At 40.0% G+C, this 15,067-nt stretch overlaps 2 protein-coding genes across 3 annotated transcripts; both read right to left on the bottom strand.

The window, feature by feature from the left end:
- Positions 1 to 133: 133 nt before the first annotated feature.
- LOC117602715 (uncharacterized) lies at positions 134 to 5,234 on the bottom strand. Its single transcript, XM_034321049.2, has 6 exons — positions 5,028 to 5,234; positions 4,526 to 4,612; positions 4,301 to 4,459; positions 3,844 to 4,231; positions 3,611 to 3,769; positions 134 to 3,523 (listed from the first exon to the last, which is right to left on the bottom strand). Exons 1-6 carry the CDS (start codon positions 5,094 to 5,096, stop codon positions 282 to 284), a joined length of 4,104 nt encoding a protein of 1,367 aa, XP_034176940.2. The 5' UTR covers positions 5,097 to 5,234; the 3' UTR covers positions 134 to 281.
- A 741-nt stretch (positions 5,235 to 5,975) lies between these two features.
- LOC117602807 (uncharacterized) lies at positions 5,976 to 13,859 on the bottom strand. 2 transcript variants are annotated; one of them, XM_034321302.2, is made up of 9 exons: positions 13,720 to 13,859; positions 13,409 to 13,578; positions 13,145 to 13,270; positions 11,852 to 11,969; positions 11,502 to 11,762; positions 10,713 to 11,436; positions 8,666 to 9,499; positions 8,248 to 8,589; positions 7,963 to 8,147 (listed from the first exon to the last, which is right to left on the bottom strand). In XM_034321302.2, exons 6-9 carry the CDS (start codon positions 10,783 to 10,785, stop codon positions 8,098 to 8,100), a joined length of 1,299 nt encoding a protein of 432 aa, XP_034177193.2. In that variant the 5' UTR covers positions 10,786 to 11,436; positions 11,502 to 11,762; positions 11,852 to 11,969; positions 13,145 to 13,270; positions 13,409 to 13,578; positions 13,720 to 13,859; the 3' UTR covers positions 7,963 to 8,097. The 2 variants fall into 2 exon arrangements, with proteins under 2 accessions (XP_034177187.2, XP_034177193.2); XM_034321296.2 differs by having other exon boundaries at positions 5,976 to 8,589.
- Between the last annotated feature and the right edge of the window lie 1,208 nt (positions 13,860 to 15,067).

The raw sequence follows: 15,067 nt of genomic DNA, 5'->3' as shown, positions 1-15,067 counted from the left end.
GATGTAGCATTATCAAATTAATAATGTACACTTAGTACAAGTACCTTGATAAAAATGAGATGCAGTACGTATGTATGAAAAAGATAATAGAAGTATGATTATATTCATAAAGTGTATGAATGTTCATAATGTTCATATTAATGGAAAAAAAAAAGAAAGAAGAATGATCTAAATTGTAATAAAAATTATCTCTGTAATATTAGTATGGTATATAGTAATCTATGAAGAAAATAAAAGTTTTTATAAACATAATATGACGATTCAAAGTTAATAACAATTGTCTAACATTTCATAGCTGTACCATCTGGGTTTGTTGGTATTTTTGGTTTACAAATTTTTGTTCTTCCATTAGAACCATATACGATATTACAAGAAAATGTAAAATAACCACATGTTGAACTTTTAGTATAATAACGATGTTCATACTTCCTTGGTGAATTTCTACTACCATCAATTTTACCAGCAACACTGTTCGTTACTGTGTAGTAACTTGGTTTCATTGGTATATTAGCTGTAGGTTTTGAATTTTCTATGTTGGACGAAACATAATCTTCAGCTAGTCTTTCACGATTAGTTTTAAGTGATCTGGTTTCTGAAATAGGCGATTTATTCCCGTGACTAACATTCGGCTCTACTGGAACTAGAGAAATTGATTGAGATTGAGATTTCCCATCACCGTGGGCGATAGTTTCGCTACCAGCTACGGATGTTACTCTGCCACGGAAACCAGGCGGTATAGTGTATCCTGATACCGACTGTCCAGGTTGAAGCATATCACCAACCTGTGCTGTGTTCGTATCCTGCTTTACATGAATATCATATTGATTTCCAGTTGCAAGATGTACCGCTTGTGATTGATGATTAATGTTTCGTTCTTCCCAATCATCTTCTTCAGCGTCATAGTCTTTATAATCATCTAACATATCATCTGTTTGCGATTCTGTATTAAATTGAGTTTGTGTGTTACCTACATTTTTTGAATTTTCATTTGTTGATTGTTTAATGAAAACTGCTTTCTGTGAACTAGAACTTGTCTGTAGACCTTGCTGAAGTTTATCTTGATTATATTCATAATCAGTGTCAGAAGATGTATTTTCTGTTTCGCTATTATTATTTTTCACAATTTGCGGAATGTAAGATGGTTTGAATAGCTTAAATGGTTCAGTATCTGTGAGATTAAAGTTGAACGGTTTTCTAGAAGCTGCTGCACCAGATCCTGATCCTGCTTGTGCAGCACCGGTATAAGTAATTCCATATTGAAAGGATCCTTCTAACTGAGATTGAGATTGTCCCCTGTGCGTTCCACTTTGAGCGGAGGCTGTTCCACCTCCGCGGTAAGGTCTTGAGTGTCTTTCAACTTTTTCATCCGTCTTAAGATATGGTTGAAAACCAATCTGTGCTTGACTCGAAGTACTTCCTTCACCGTTTGCTTGAGCATCTGCCATTCCTCCTTTTGAACTAGCTTGTACTTGAGAATTTGTACCATGATTCCAACCACTGCTTTGTGCACCTGTTGATGTAGCACCAGATTCTGAATCTAACTGAACCTGTGCTTGACTTTTTCCATAACCACCTGTTCCTTGAGCATTACTTGTAACACTCTCTTTACCACCATTAATTTCAGTTTGAACACTTTTATTAACATCAGTACTACCAGCTTGAGCTGAAAACGATCCAGAACCACTATATGTACCTGTTACTTGAGATTGTGCTGTGCCTTGCCCAAATTTTCCCTGGGCTGATGCACTTGCTTGAGTACCTGCATCAGTTTGTTTTACAGTGCTAGATGCCTGAGAATTGGAGTTATCGTCTTCTCCAGATGGAAGAGTACCTGGTTGCTGATAATATTGAGAAGTTTCTCCAGCATTCGTTGCGAGTCCTACTTTAGATGGATATTGTGATTCTGGATATTGCCTGATATTTTGTCCTTCACTTGGATATTGCTGAGCAATTGGTTTTTCACCATTTTGCCATATTAGACTACCAGGATATTGTCCTTGTGGATAAGCAGGATATTGGCCTTGTTGCGGATAAGCAGGATATTGTCCTTGTTGTGGATAAACGGGATATTGTCCTTGTTGTGGATATGCAGGATATTGTCCTTGATGAGGATAACCGGAAGGAATTATTGCATGAGTATCAATTTGTTGTCCAGCAGTTCCTGGGTATAAGTTTGCAGTACCTACACTCGTTGGTATAGTACCTCCAGTATAAGTGCTACCTCCTTTTGATACTGTACCTAATGGTTGTGATCCTGGTACAGTTTCCCTTAATTGACCAGGTGGTAATGAAGTACCATCAGGATAGCCAGTTACAGTACGTCGATCTGCAGTATCACTAGGCAAAGTACCAGGTGCTGGTACACCAGAGTATCTAATTCTATCTCCATTTATACCGCCTCCATCAACAGTAGGGTACATTACTTCACCTGGAAATTTAGCACCAGGAATCTGTCCATTACGATATATTGCAGTAGCATCTGCAACGGATTTCGATTCTATTTGCCCTCCTGTGCTACCGGGGTACACTACACCACCAGTACTTGTGATACCAGGTATAGTGCTAGGATAAACGACACCACCACCAGTTGCAGTACCAGGTATACCCCCAGGATAAACTGTACCGCCACCAGTTGTTGTAGTACCAGGTACTCTACCAGGATAAACTACACCACCACCAGTTGTAGTACCAGGTACACTTCCAGGATAAACCACACCACCACCAGTTGTAGTACCAGGTATACCTCCAGGATAAACGACACCACCACCAGTTCTAGTACCAGGTACACCCCCAGGATAAATTACACCACCACCAATTGTGGTACCAGGTACACCCCCAGGATAAATTACACCACCACCAGTTGTGGTACCAGGTACACCACCAGGATAAACCACGCCACCACCAGTTGTGGTACCAGGTACACCACCAGGATGAACCATGCTACCACCAGTTGTGGTACCAGGTACACGACCAGGATAAACCACGCCACCACCAGTTGTGGTACCAGGTACACCACCAGGATGAACTATGCCACCACCAGTTGTGGTACCAGGTACACCACCAGGATAAACCACGCCACCACCAGTTGTAGTACCAGGTATACCTCCAGGATAAACTGTACCACCACCAGTTGTTGTAGTACCAGGTACTCTACCGGGATAAACTACACCACCATCTGTTGTCGTACCAGGTACACCTCCAGGATAAACTGTACCACCTCCAGTTGTAGAACCAGGTACACCTGCAGGATAAACTGCACCACCTCCAGTTGTAGAACCAGGTACACTACTGGGATAAACTGTACCGCCATCGGTAGTTGTTGTGCCAGGTACACCTACAGGATAAACTGTGCCACCTCCGGATGTAGTGCCAGGTATACCACCGGGATAAACTGTACCGCCTCCAGTTCCTGTAGTACCTGGTACACTTCCAGGTACCACAGGATAAGATACACCACCTGAATAAGGTCTTCTTCCATCTTTTATTAAAGTACTTGGTGTAAGGTCATGAGGGTAAGTAGTACCTGTTGAAATATCAAGAACAATTATATTGATAGGGACGAAATTTTCTATTAGATTCGATCAATCAAGAATGTTTTATTGAATCTTACCGTCTTGTTTTGGTAGAGAAGTTCTAGCATAACCAGTGCCAGTGCCTGGATGTTGAATATATCTATCTGGTGCAGTTTCGCTAGTATATTTAGAACAATCTTCGCACCCGATACTACCAAATGACATACTTTGCGCTTGTCCCATACCCCGACTTCCACCTTGAAACAAATTTCAATCATGTAAATCATTAAATCATGTAATGATATAATAGAAAGATGTTTGAAATACTCACTAACGACTGAACGAGAAGATTGTTGAGTAGCTTCAGCTTCAGCTTTACCTTCTTTTTGATCATCGGTACCAATACTCAAGTACTGAGATTGAGTTTGTCCTCGAAATTTTCCTTGCGGTTGTTGTGCTTCGCGTCTTGAACGTTGTTGATTAAAATACTTATTAAGCTCTTGCCGTTTTTCAAGCTCGATTTGTCTTTTAGCCCTATTTATCAGAGGCGTTAAAACTATGTCGGCTACTCTTCTTGTCGCGATATCGTTTTCATCATATGGAAGTATATTAAAAAAGGGATCAACGGTTTTCTCAGGAATCGGTATGGTGTTTTGTAATAGAATAATATTACGACCCCGACAAAAATCAACTATTCTACCCCCTGCAAGTTGCCATGCCTACAAAATAAATTGGAAATATTAGTGAAGAACTAAAATGTAGATTCTACAATAATTGCATCATGGTACCTCTAATTTTGTCAAGGTTTCATCAGACACATAAAATGTTTTTGAAATTCGATTTCGTTGTTGGAACTTAGTATTTGGATATTCTTCTGAAACAACATTGTCATCTAACTTCTCCAAATAACAGTTGTTTTCTTGTTTGTCTTTGTACGCTCTATAATGCTGTGAACGAGTTAGAAATAAATATCATTTATTTATATAACTTTTGAAGGGATAGTTATTTATTACCGTTTCGGAATCAGTAAATATCCATGATTTCTTTACAATTGATGGTTCGGAATTAGCTTGGATGGAACGATCGAAACGTCTCTTCTCCTGCAAATAAATAATAAAATATTAGATGGGGAAATTGTTATAATTTCATTAAGTTTATTTATCTTTTTTTTAAGAAAGATACGAAACGATAAACTTTCTTAAAGGAAAAGTATTAAACAGAGAAATTGGAAATGGGTCAAGCTGTTTCCTATCAACTTATCTTATGAACTTTGATCTCCAAATCTTTCTTCCAACCACTTACTGCGGAGTCGAGTGAATTTCATTAATTACGAAAATTCATAAATTACACGTATATACGTATAAATTGCATATTTAATTACCATTACAATATTACAGATTACCATTACAGATTTAAACTATTTTAAAATAACAAATACCTATATATGTATTTTAAATATTAATATAACGATTTAGAAATTTGTTGTGTTTATTAATTAAATATTTCATTACTTACATAGTATTTCGAGAACACCGTGCCCGAGAAACAAATTAGGATAACAAAGATCAGCCGCATCATTCCCATTTCTTCGGGATCCTCTTTGCGACTGTTAACTAACGCTGGATGATAATCCTGGTAGGTTGAATCGTTGACTCCCACCAAAACACCTCTTTCTCTCGTCTTCTTCTTCTTCTTCAGCTTACTTATGCGAACCGTCGAAGAAGCCTGAGGATTTGGATTAAAGCGGGGGGGGAAGGGGAAACGGTTTGATAGGGGAAATTCTAAGAAGCACGGATATGTAAACGGTGATGTAAGTGCGTCTGCACTCTTGTAAGTGTTATGCGATCTTCTTCGTCTCGCGATGACCGGATCTTGTTACAGGAATGCTTTTATCAAACGTTTTGATACTAGTGTTTTCATAACTGAAGAACGAATAAAAAGGCTTGCTAATAGATTACATAGAAAATAATAACGAGAGAAACAAGAAAGTATATGAAAGTAAACTTTTCACTTTCCTGCTGCTTATTCCTTAAAATTATTCCTTCTTCCTGGATACAATATCCAGGAACTTGAATCTCTTTATTCGGATCAGTATGCAATGATAGTTTGTATCTGCGCAAAATTTCTTTTCGGATAAGAAGTAATCAGTTTCTCGGTTCCAATTCGCAGTTTACTCCCCCAATGCGCGAGTATCTTTCTAATCGTGCACGATATAACCTAAAAGTCGGCTTATGTGACGATCATCGACTGACTAAGATTGATGGAGTTCCCCTTAATTGCCCTAATTATTTATTCCAATCCATTTGGTAAATACAGAAAGTCGTTGTTTGTTCTGCTTCAAGACTTTATTAATTATCTCACAGTTCATCGGTAATATAAGATCGATGAGTAAAATGAAAATGATTTATAGATCCAATTGCATTGTATTCAACAAGTTTTGTTAAACTTAAAATGTTTACCATTTATATAGGTAAAATTTCACGTATGTATTAAATGAACTGCATAATGTCTTAAAGCTTTTGGTGTAAAAATATATATATGATATCAGAGTGTTCGGCTAGGGGTGGTCATCCTTCGAGGAGGATGCCCCAGCTGCCACCCCTTCGAAAGATGTCCAGCCGTACCTACACACCCTCTATATACGCTAAATAATGTTTAGTGATATGTATATTTTTCGTTGTAATTGTACAATTCGTAGAAAAAAAATTGGTAAAACGTTTGCTTAGGCACTCCAGTGTACAAATGTTACATTAGATACGTAAAACAACGGTACATTAAACTGCGCTAATAAGGACTAACAAATTGCGATACTCTAAGTACTGGTACATTATTACAGGGAATGCTATTTACAACGTGTGGTTTCTTTACACAACTATACAATATAATATTACATTTTTTGGGATCCTTACGTACGATCTTCGCGAGAAGATCGATGACTAGGATACGCATCATTCTATACGCTCTCTAACTGTGGGTTAATACAAACTGTATTACGATTTTATCATGAAAAAAAGAAATTGAATAAACTACACGAAATCATTATCATAACCGCTGCCATTCGAATTTTTATGCAACCGTGTCGTGAATTTCTATTTTGAAAAAAAGACAAGAATGCGTTTTAGAATAGCAGAACGGATTGGACTAGTTTACACTCTGATCTTCGCCACTGATCGGCAACAGATCGCAAAATAATGAAAAAGTTCTTAATAATACGGCCACCAAAGGGCTTGCCAGACTGTGCGATGACAGTACATTCTGTTTACGAAACCTCGAATCACAGACGATACGCGTGTTTAAAAATAAACCGCGTCTAATGGATTAATATATAAAACTATTTTTCTTAGATACAAATTTGTAGTATGCACAACGCAATACTTGAAATTACATTCATCCACATAGTAATCTGTCGTTTTTAAACGAGAAACTTAATTACTACTCAGTACTTTTTTGAATAATTGAATTTCACCTTCCGCCAAATATTAATTTGAAGTCGTGTATGATTTTAGTTTGATACATAGCGTTTTCGGTGGTCCAAGTGTTTGATGACAATCTATGATTCGGTATAGATGAGTTGAAATTTTCCAAAGAATATATAGCTGCCTGGAAGAGCTTGAAAAATTAGTTCCATCGATATAAGTACAATTAATACTAAGATAAGTATACATAGGCACTGCAGATCACTCTAAATCAATAAATTATTTTTATTTATTAACAGGACGCGATATGTCTTTAAAAAGAAGCTGTGACTACGAATAGTGTTTAAGGCACGACACTAGGAATTGGTAAACCACACTTTTATCGTTAGTCTGACTATGTGCTAAATGGTCCCTAATTAGGAAGGTGCATGGAATAATATTCGTTACATAATCTCTGATAATGCTTCTTAATGAATTCGTCTTAAAATTGCTTTCATCTTTAACTATAAAAAAACCTGGCTACTCGTCGCTATTAATTCTTGAATGAAGGAGCTAGGTCAGTCTTGATCATCAGGGACCCATCTCCTTCATCCGAGATTCAAGCAAGAAATATGAATTTCAAATATGTTTCCTTCTAACGAACTTATCTCAATATTGGTAGGAATGACACTAGTTACTAACAAGTAATTACGTCTTTGTATCTCTATAAAACAATGATTTAATTGTTCATATTGGATATCAATTCTTTCATGCCTATTATACTACATATCATTCAAACGTTCCATAAAGTATAAAGTAGTCTTTGGTATACTATGGAAGCAAACTACTTTATCTGCATTTGATAATATTCCTATCATTGAATTCGATAGAAATATGTTTATACTTGCCCTGATTTCGTTCTATCATTTTAGACGAACAATGTCTTCTCTTCAACGTTTCGAGTAAATCTTCAACAATGTTGAGTGTCGATAAGTTAGAACCCTATGCGATAGCCAAATTCAGTGTCATCGTGGTGGGTCTGGAGAACGCTGAGGATCTTGTTGGATCAGAAAAATCAAAGCTGCCGGAAGAGTTTTGGCTATCGTTGTTGAAGCGACTCAGGTGTTCCGGGTTAGGCGATATAACTGAAGTTCTGATAACCATCCTGGACAAGCATTCAGGATCTTTTGCTATGTTATCAGGTGTCTTTCTTTCGTGTTCTTCGACAGGTGTCTTTTCTCTGCAGGAACGTTTCGATGGTAAAGGCGACGTAGATCCATCGGGAAGTCTTGTATGTCTAATGATCGCGGAAAATGCTGAATTTGAATTTCTTTGCTCACGATTGAGACCTAGTCGAGGAACGATGACGCTGGTAGGGGAAGCAGTAACGCATGGTGTTGTTTGTAGTCTGTTCAAAGGCGACGGAAGTGGCGTACATGATTTCGTCGAGGACGACGTTGTCTTCGGATCGTTTCCATCAATCTTTTCCGTGGATGATCGATGATGCGCCCTCATACACGATGATTCTTCGTGTTTGTACAAGTACGACTTAAGAGCAAACGCTTTACCACAACGACCACAGACGTGTGGTTTGGTGTTCGAGTGTGTTTGTATATGGGCACGCAAATTAGACTTGTCGGCGAAGGCTTTGTTGCAGATTGTGCACTTGAAGGGTTTTTCACCTGAGAAAAGAAAAAAATGACATTAGACCGATGAACTGAAAAATAGATTTAACAATAATCATTATCAAATATTCACCTGTATGAGTACGTATGTGCCCTTGCAACAACCATGGCCTCGAGAAGCACTTGCCACAGTAATGGCACTTGCACCCCTGATTATGTGTCCTGACGTGCATGCTGAACGCAGGCATACTAACATACACCTTGTCGCAATGTGGACACCTCCTTGCTTTCTTATCGCCAAGGGACCTATGCGTTTGTCTGTGTCTGGCCAAATTGGAGGAGGTCGAGTACTTTTTACCGCAATCCGGACACTCGTGGTCCTCGTTATCCTCGGACTTGGACGTCTCCGTTGAAGTGGAGGTCGTTCTTCGGCTCTGCGAGATGGTCGAAGGTATCGACGGAGGAGGCGATTCCAATTCGGTTTTATCCAACGAATTCTCTGATATATCAAGACCTCGACGTTCTTCTTGCAAATGATGAGAACGAGGAGTGATATGGATACCCAAAACCGTGTTCCTCTCCGAATGATTCTGCAGAATCTCTCGCTCGCTTTCTATTCTTTCGAAAAACAATCTCGTTCGTTCTCCAAGCGTCTGTTCACCCTCGAGCGTTCTCGTATGATCTTGAAACTGCGAATCCTGCTGTCTCGTCCGCGGTGTCATCATTCTGCCGCACTTTTCCGAATGTTGAGCGCATCTAGGCGAGGCTGGTTGTTGATAGATCACGTTGTTAGGGTGAATCAGAGTGCCAGCAGCGGCTGCTAAACTGACTTCGGCCAGTTTCGTGAGATTGTACAATTCCTCAGGGCACTCTGAAGACGTCTCGCTACCGCACTCGCTCGCACCGTCGGAAGTCGGATGGTTCCCGCTGTAATCGGCCAGCCTTACGCCTCTTTCGGGACTGAAATCTGTGGGATGTGAATACAATTAGATTGGTAAACATAATTTAGAAAACGCTTTACAATGTAGCTTGTAATATATTATAATATACGAATTATTGGCGCCGGTGTATCGCGCGGTTCTAGAATAACATTCTTAGAAGATCAAATATGGCACGTGAAATCGTTCATCATCGTTAGCAAAGGTTTGAAAGAGCGCTGGCAAACAACCAAAGGAAATCTCGTGATTCGACTGAAAGAAGCTACCAATTGATACTTCTACGATCTATCGTTTCATAATTGAAATAACTGTTGCGCGTCCTAACGATCCGATTTTCTTTTCCAAGAATGAAAATAACGAAGCGTTCTTTACTTCGAACGAACAGGTGGCTTTGCTCTATAAATATTGTCGGAGTATAAACGTTCAAAGAAACATTATTCGAAGAAGAGACTATTTTTGTTCCAATAATTTATCACCGTAATTTCCCGTTTCTACCGTCTTGTTCGAAGAAAAAAAAAAAAAGGATCCCCTTTGCACGATTTTGAATCATTCGAAACGAGGTGCGTCGCAAAGCTCGGAACATCTTCACAAGTGTATCGGCTGGTCCGTTTTTGGAGAGAACGGAAATAGAATAGATATCTTTTGCTCTCTCTCTCTCTCTTTCCGTATCTGTTCTTTCTTTCTCTCTCTCTAACCCCCGTAGTTTTCGCGTACTTCGGTGTACACGCACGTAGTATGTGCGTTTGTATGAAAGCTTTGGAGGGGTTGACGGCATCGGGACGGTATGCGTCGTGTGACGCATCTAGCGTCTCCTATTCTTAAATCTGTACTATGTACCACCTTAATCACGAAGCAACGACCAGCAAATTCTCTTGGCTCGCGATCAGAGACTTTGATCGACGAGATCGACGTAAGCGGCGCGGAAATTTTGCTGCACCTGACTCCTTGGTGGGCCGCGTTCTACGTTTCCGGTCCGGCGAACCATGCCATTAATGGAACTATTCACGTTGACCTTTCGATTTATCGCGTCACCGGGACTTTGTTAATAATAGATAAACGAGGAGAATTCGATAGACTGGACGAGGTAAACGATCGACTTGGCCTCGAACGTGTGCTCACGGGATCCTCTCCGTTGACGCAAAGAACGAAACAAAACGTAAGCGAGGTCTATTTTTAAAATCTATACAGCGCGTTGGATTGAAATAAAAAAAATAAGAAAATTCTCTGGCACGAGACACCTACCTCTTCCGGAACCATCAAACTCCTCTTCGACTCCGTTGTATCGACGGTGGGTGATTAGAAAAGCTCTCGGCATTTTCTTCCTATTCTCGTACGTATATATTCCGCTTCTCCTCTATTCTCCTTTCTCGATCGCACAAGTCATACCTCAGATCTGTCAGATCTAATTCCACTTGTCACACACGATTCACTTAACAGATAAGGTAAATGAACGATTAATAAGGTGGGTGATACCGATGTACGCGCCGGTTTTAAATTCCCTCTCGCGTTACCCTGTACCTGTTGATTAATACAGGGGGAGGGGAGGAAAGGGGGGGTTGCGTCCGCCTCGAGGATTTCGGGCGTAATAGTTGCTCCGGCTAAGATTCGGGGCTACATATAGGAGCACAGCCTCCCTTGCCCTCCACCGTCTCTTCGTCATCGTTTTCTTCTTCTTCTTCTTCAGCTGCTGCGCGTCGAGCTGCACGCGCTCAGAAGGGTGCCTGACTGGCTCGTGTGTCGACTGCTTCTGTTTGCGTGGTGGCAAAAGCGTGCGACCACCGTAGTGTGTGCACGTCGATCTTGCTCTTTCGATTACCGCATGCACACCGCGACAATGTTGCGCACTCCGCTTCGTACTTACACGCAGAACGATCGAACTCGTTGCATTCCGTTTAACGATCATTTTTTTTTTCATCCTCTTTCTTATTTGCAATCACCAATACCGCTCGGACTAGTAACAAGTAGCCTGTGAATATTTAACCACTTATCGGTAAATTATTATTAATTATAATGAAAATGAAAATTACTTACCTGTATGTATGTAAAACTCAGTCGTGAGACGGTATTCTTTCAAAAAGATCAAAGAGAAAACAAATATGGGAACCAGAGATATTTGTGTGCATTTTCCGTTCCATTACTGTAAATACGCGTATGTAGAGGTGGTTTCCTAATTTAAGAATGGACGCAGCAGAGCCTTGAAGACGATCTTCGTTCTGGAAGGTCGTCGAACATTGACAACGGCATTTTATCAACTGCATCGGCCCCGACATCCATCTTTGTTATTATAGAAGACTGCAAAAAGGCAATTCAATTGAAATCCATTAGACAATTTGCAAACGTGAATAGACACTATACGAATACAAGATATTTCATTAAATTACTTTCGATTCATTTTAACGTAACGAAAATTTATTTTTCCTTCGACGTGGGTCGTAACGCGTGGGCGAAGATAAGCAAGAGGGCGTGTGTAGGTTTATCCGTAGAAAATGCCGGGATGATCTGTAATTAATTCAACATAAAATCAATCAGAGAATATATTTATATTATAACGGTCCCTCTGCGCGAAGAAATTTAAGAGGTTTGGAAAGATCTGCCGGATGGACGCGAACAGGTGTAAACATTAAGTATGCATTAAACTCTATAAGCAACAGAGATTTATACTCGATTTCGATTAAGAAAATGAACCACCAAGGGTTTCGATTATAAATCTCTTCGATTTGGGATAGCTTGAAAATCGTTGGGAATGAAATTACAATTGAAAGCCACTTGCCGCCGCAGAATGGAGTAAACTTAAGTACGAAAGAGAACAGATTACCGGAACGATATTTACCAGTGGCAAATGAAAGGATAAGCAGTCTATTTTTATGCGAAGCCACCGATGGTAGACAGATTTTGTGGGATCCATGGCACGCGCCCGATGTTCATTAACTACCACTGGACCGTGGAACGAAGAAAGAGACGGGGAAGGAACGTGTCGTTTCGTATGCGGCTCTTTTGACGGTCATCGCGGAGAAAATGAAAAAGCGTAAAGATGGTAGACGCGATTCATCAGGGGTCATGGATTTTTTTGCTGAGCGAAGCTTCTTCGAAGTCTACTCGTGAAAAATGTATGACTAATTTCAGATTTCTTTACTGATTCTCTGATTCTCGCCGCGATTTGTAGATATTCCTCACACCAACGCTTTACATTCTCATTTTTATTAATGTACGATTTTCCATGGTACTTAATTAAGAGCAGCTTTAAACGTTTTATTAATAGCAGCTCGTTATTAATAAAATGACACGCTTTTTTCAGTTACATTCTATCGATTAGTATGTTACCCACGACCGTCTAAAAATACTACAGACGATGGATTTTCTGAAAAGAATTAAAAAGAAATCTAACAATCTACGCGATGGTATTTTAAACGTTTCGACTAGTGACTTTGTTCCTCCAATTAACGGGCTTTAGAACTCGGAAAAAATAGAAAAGACAATGAAATGTAAGGTTTTCTGAAGAAATACAAGGCGAACGGTGTGGTTCGAGTATACAGAGACTATGCAGCAAAGGACTATGCAGGCAGCAGGCTTTTTGGTCGGCGATTGAATGAATGCCACGCGAGTTAGTCAGCGTCGCGGTGCTAAATTCGGCGGACGCCTGGCGTCGCTCCAGAAGAACCACCCAGCGCACCAACCTGCTTCTATCCTGTAGCCACCAATGAAACTGCGAAGATCGATGCCGTTTTTGTATTTGCTTGCCATCTTCTTCGATCCAACATTGATGTTCCTTGATGCTACGAAGTGATTGCGTTTACAGACACCTGTAAATCGTGGAAAATTTAAACTGTATGTGATATATTGAGTCAATAAAAAAAAAGAAATATAAAAAGTACTGAATTTTTGACCATGAGGGCCGTTTACATCCGATAAAATCGATAAATTCAAGATATATTTGTTACCATTTTGAAAATTTCAGCTGTAATGTCCTCCACTTGGTATCGTTATTCCTTTTGCTTGTTCGCTCGAATAAATATTGAAGTGGACCAACAGAATGATTGTTTTCGAAACGATTCGAAGAACAGGTGTCTAAGAAACTCTATTGCAATCGGTGCGCTATCGACGTTGCTGCCTAAAAATAAAGTCACGAGCGTTGAGCATCTCAACTGACGCAACTCCGAGACTCGCCAAGCTTTTCTCGGCGATGGATTGTCAGTAATCTAAGCATCAACTACGTGTCACCAGATACGTAGGTCGGTTGGGTTTAACTTACCTCGTGGTATCATCGTTAATAACCAACGGATACGGCGCATCCTACAGGTGCCCGAACGCATTACCCGATGGAAGGTGTCGCGTAAAACGCGTATTTTCGTCGCACTTGGAGAAGTTCCAGGTGCGTAGGAGGATGTACTGTGGTAGACTGTAAACGGTGACGAGAACAGAGTAAGATAGGTGTTGGATAGATGTAGCGTGCTACCACGTGCGTTGCCATTTTTCACGAGAGCAAGATGGAGAGCTTTCGCGCGTCGAAATTTTACGAGCGATGTACCGTGGACCATTAAATTCGTTTAATCTTAATGTTAATAGCACGTAGTACCTGGATATTCGTTTCCACATTAAATTCCAAGAATTTATTGCGTCACTGTTGAAATATTTCAAAATCGCTCCAGATATCTACTCTTTTCTCTTATTGTTATTAATATCATTTTCTTCTTGTAATACCCAGGTACCTCAGCTTTAACTCTTCCATCGTTTTCTCTGCATCCAATTAATCCCAAACTCTTTCACGGCACTCAAACGTTCTGGAATTGTAAACACTCCTACGGATGGCCAACATCCTCGATGGTTAACCAGACTCGTGCCAAAGTATCCTAGAAATAAGAAGAAAGAAGAACTCACTCGGAAACGAGAAAGGGGACGTTTTTTTGTACGATAGGGAAAACAGGGTCATTAAGTGTAATCCCGTTCGGTGAAAAATAAATGTTTCGACGAGAGTGTATGTCGGGACGGGTATCGTTTCGAAAAGTATCCGGAAACGTCTGGTTCTTCTTATAAATCAGCGACGGTACACTCCCTCTTTCCTCGACCATGTCATTTAGCGAGAAGTTTCTGCTGGGTGGAAGGGAAAAAGAAAAAAAAAAAAGGGAAAAGCACGCGATCGCTATTTAAAAGGCTCGTAGGTGGGTGGCTTTTTAGCTGAGGTATATACTGACGTAGGGAGAGGGCTTCGACTTCGCTGTACGGCCTCGGCATGGGGTTGCCGTGCTATTTTCAGGCCGGTGGCTCGATGCAGCTGTCGTGTTCTTCGGGTAAACCACCTCTCTTCTATTCCACGGTCACTCGCGGGACAAGGTAGAACGTACAAATTGGAATTCTGAATTCATTAATCCAGTGAAATTCTTCAGGATTACTTCAAGTCACTGAAATTAAACAAAAACGTTATAATATGTTATAGTAAAGAAAAGTAACTTACCTGGTTACGATTGACGATAAAATACCTCTTTTCTTTTTATACATTTTGGTCCCCCTTATTCTTCAACTTATGCAGCTTTGGTTGCGCTAGAAACAATTAAGAAGCAACAGTCTTCTGTGTCCATAGATACAGAAATTACTCTGCTGAA

The sequence above is a fragment of the Osmia lignaria genome, chromosome 9, assembly GCF_051020975.1.
Source record: "Osmia lignaria lignaria isolate PbOS001 chromosome 9, iyOsmLign1, whole genome shotgun sequence".
Taxonomy (NCBI): Eukaryota; Metazoa; Arthropoda; class Insecta; order Hymenoptera; family Megachilidae; genus Osmia; species Osmia lignaria.
This window is presented reverse-complemented; position numbering and strand designations above follow the sequence as displayed.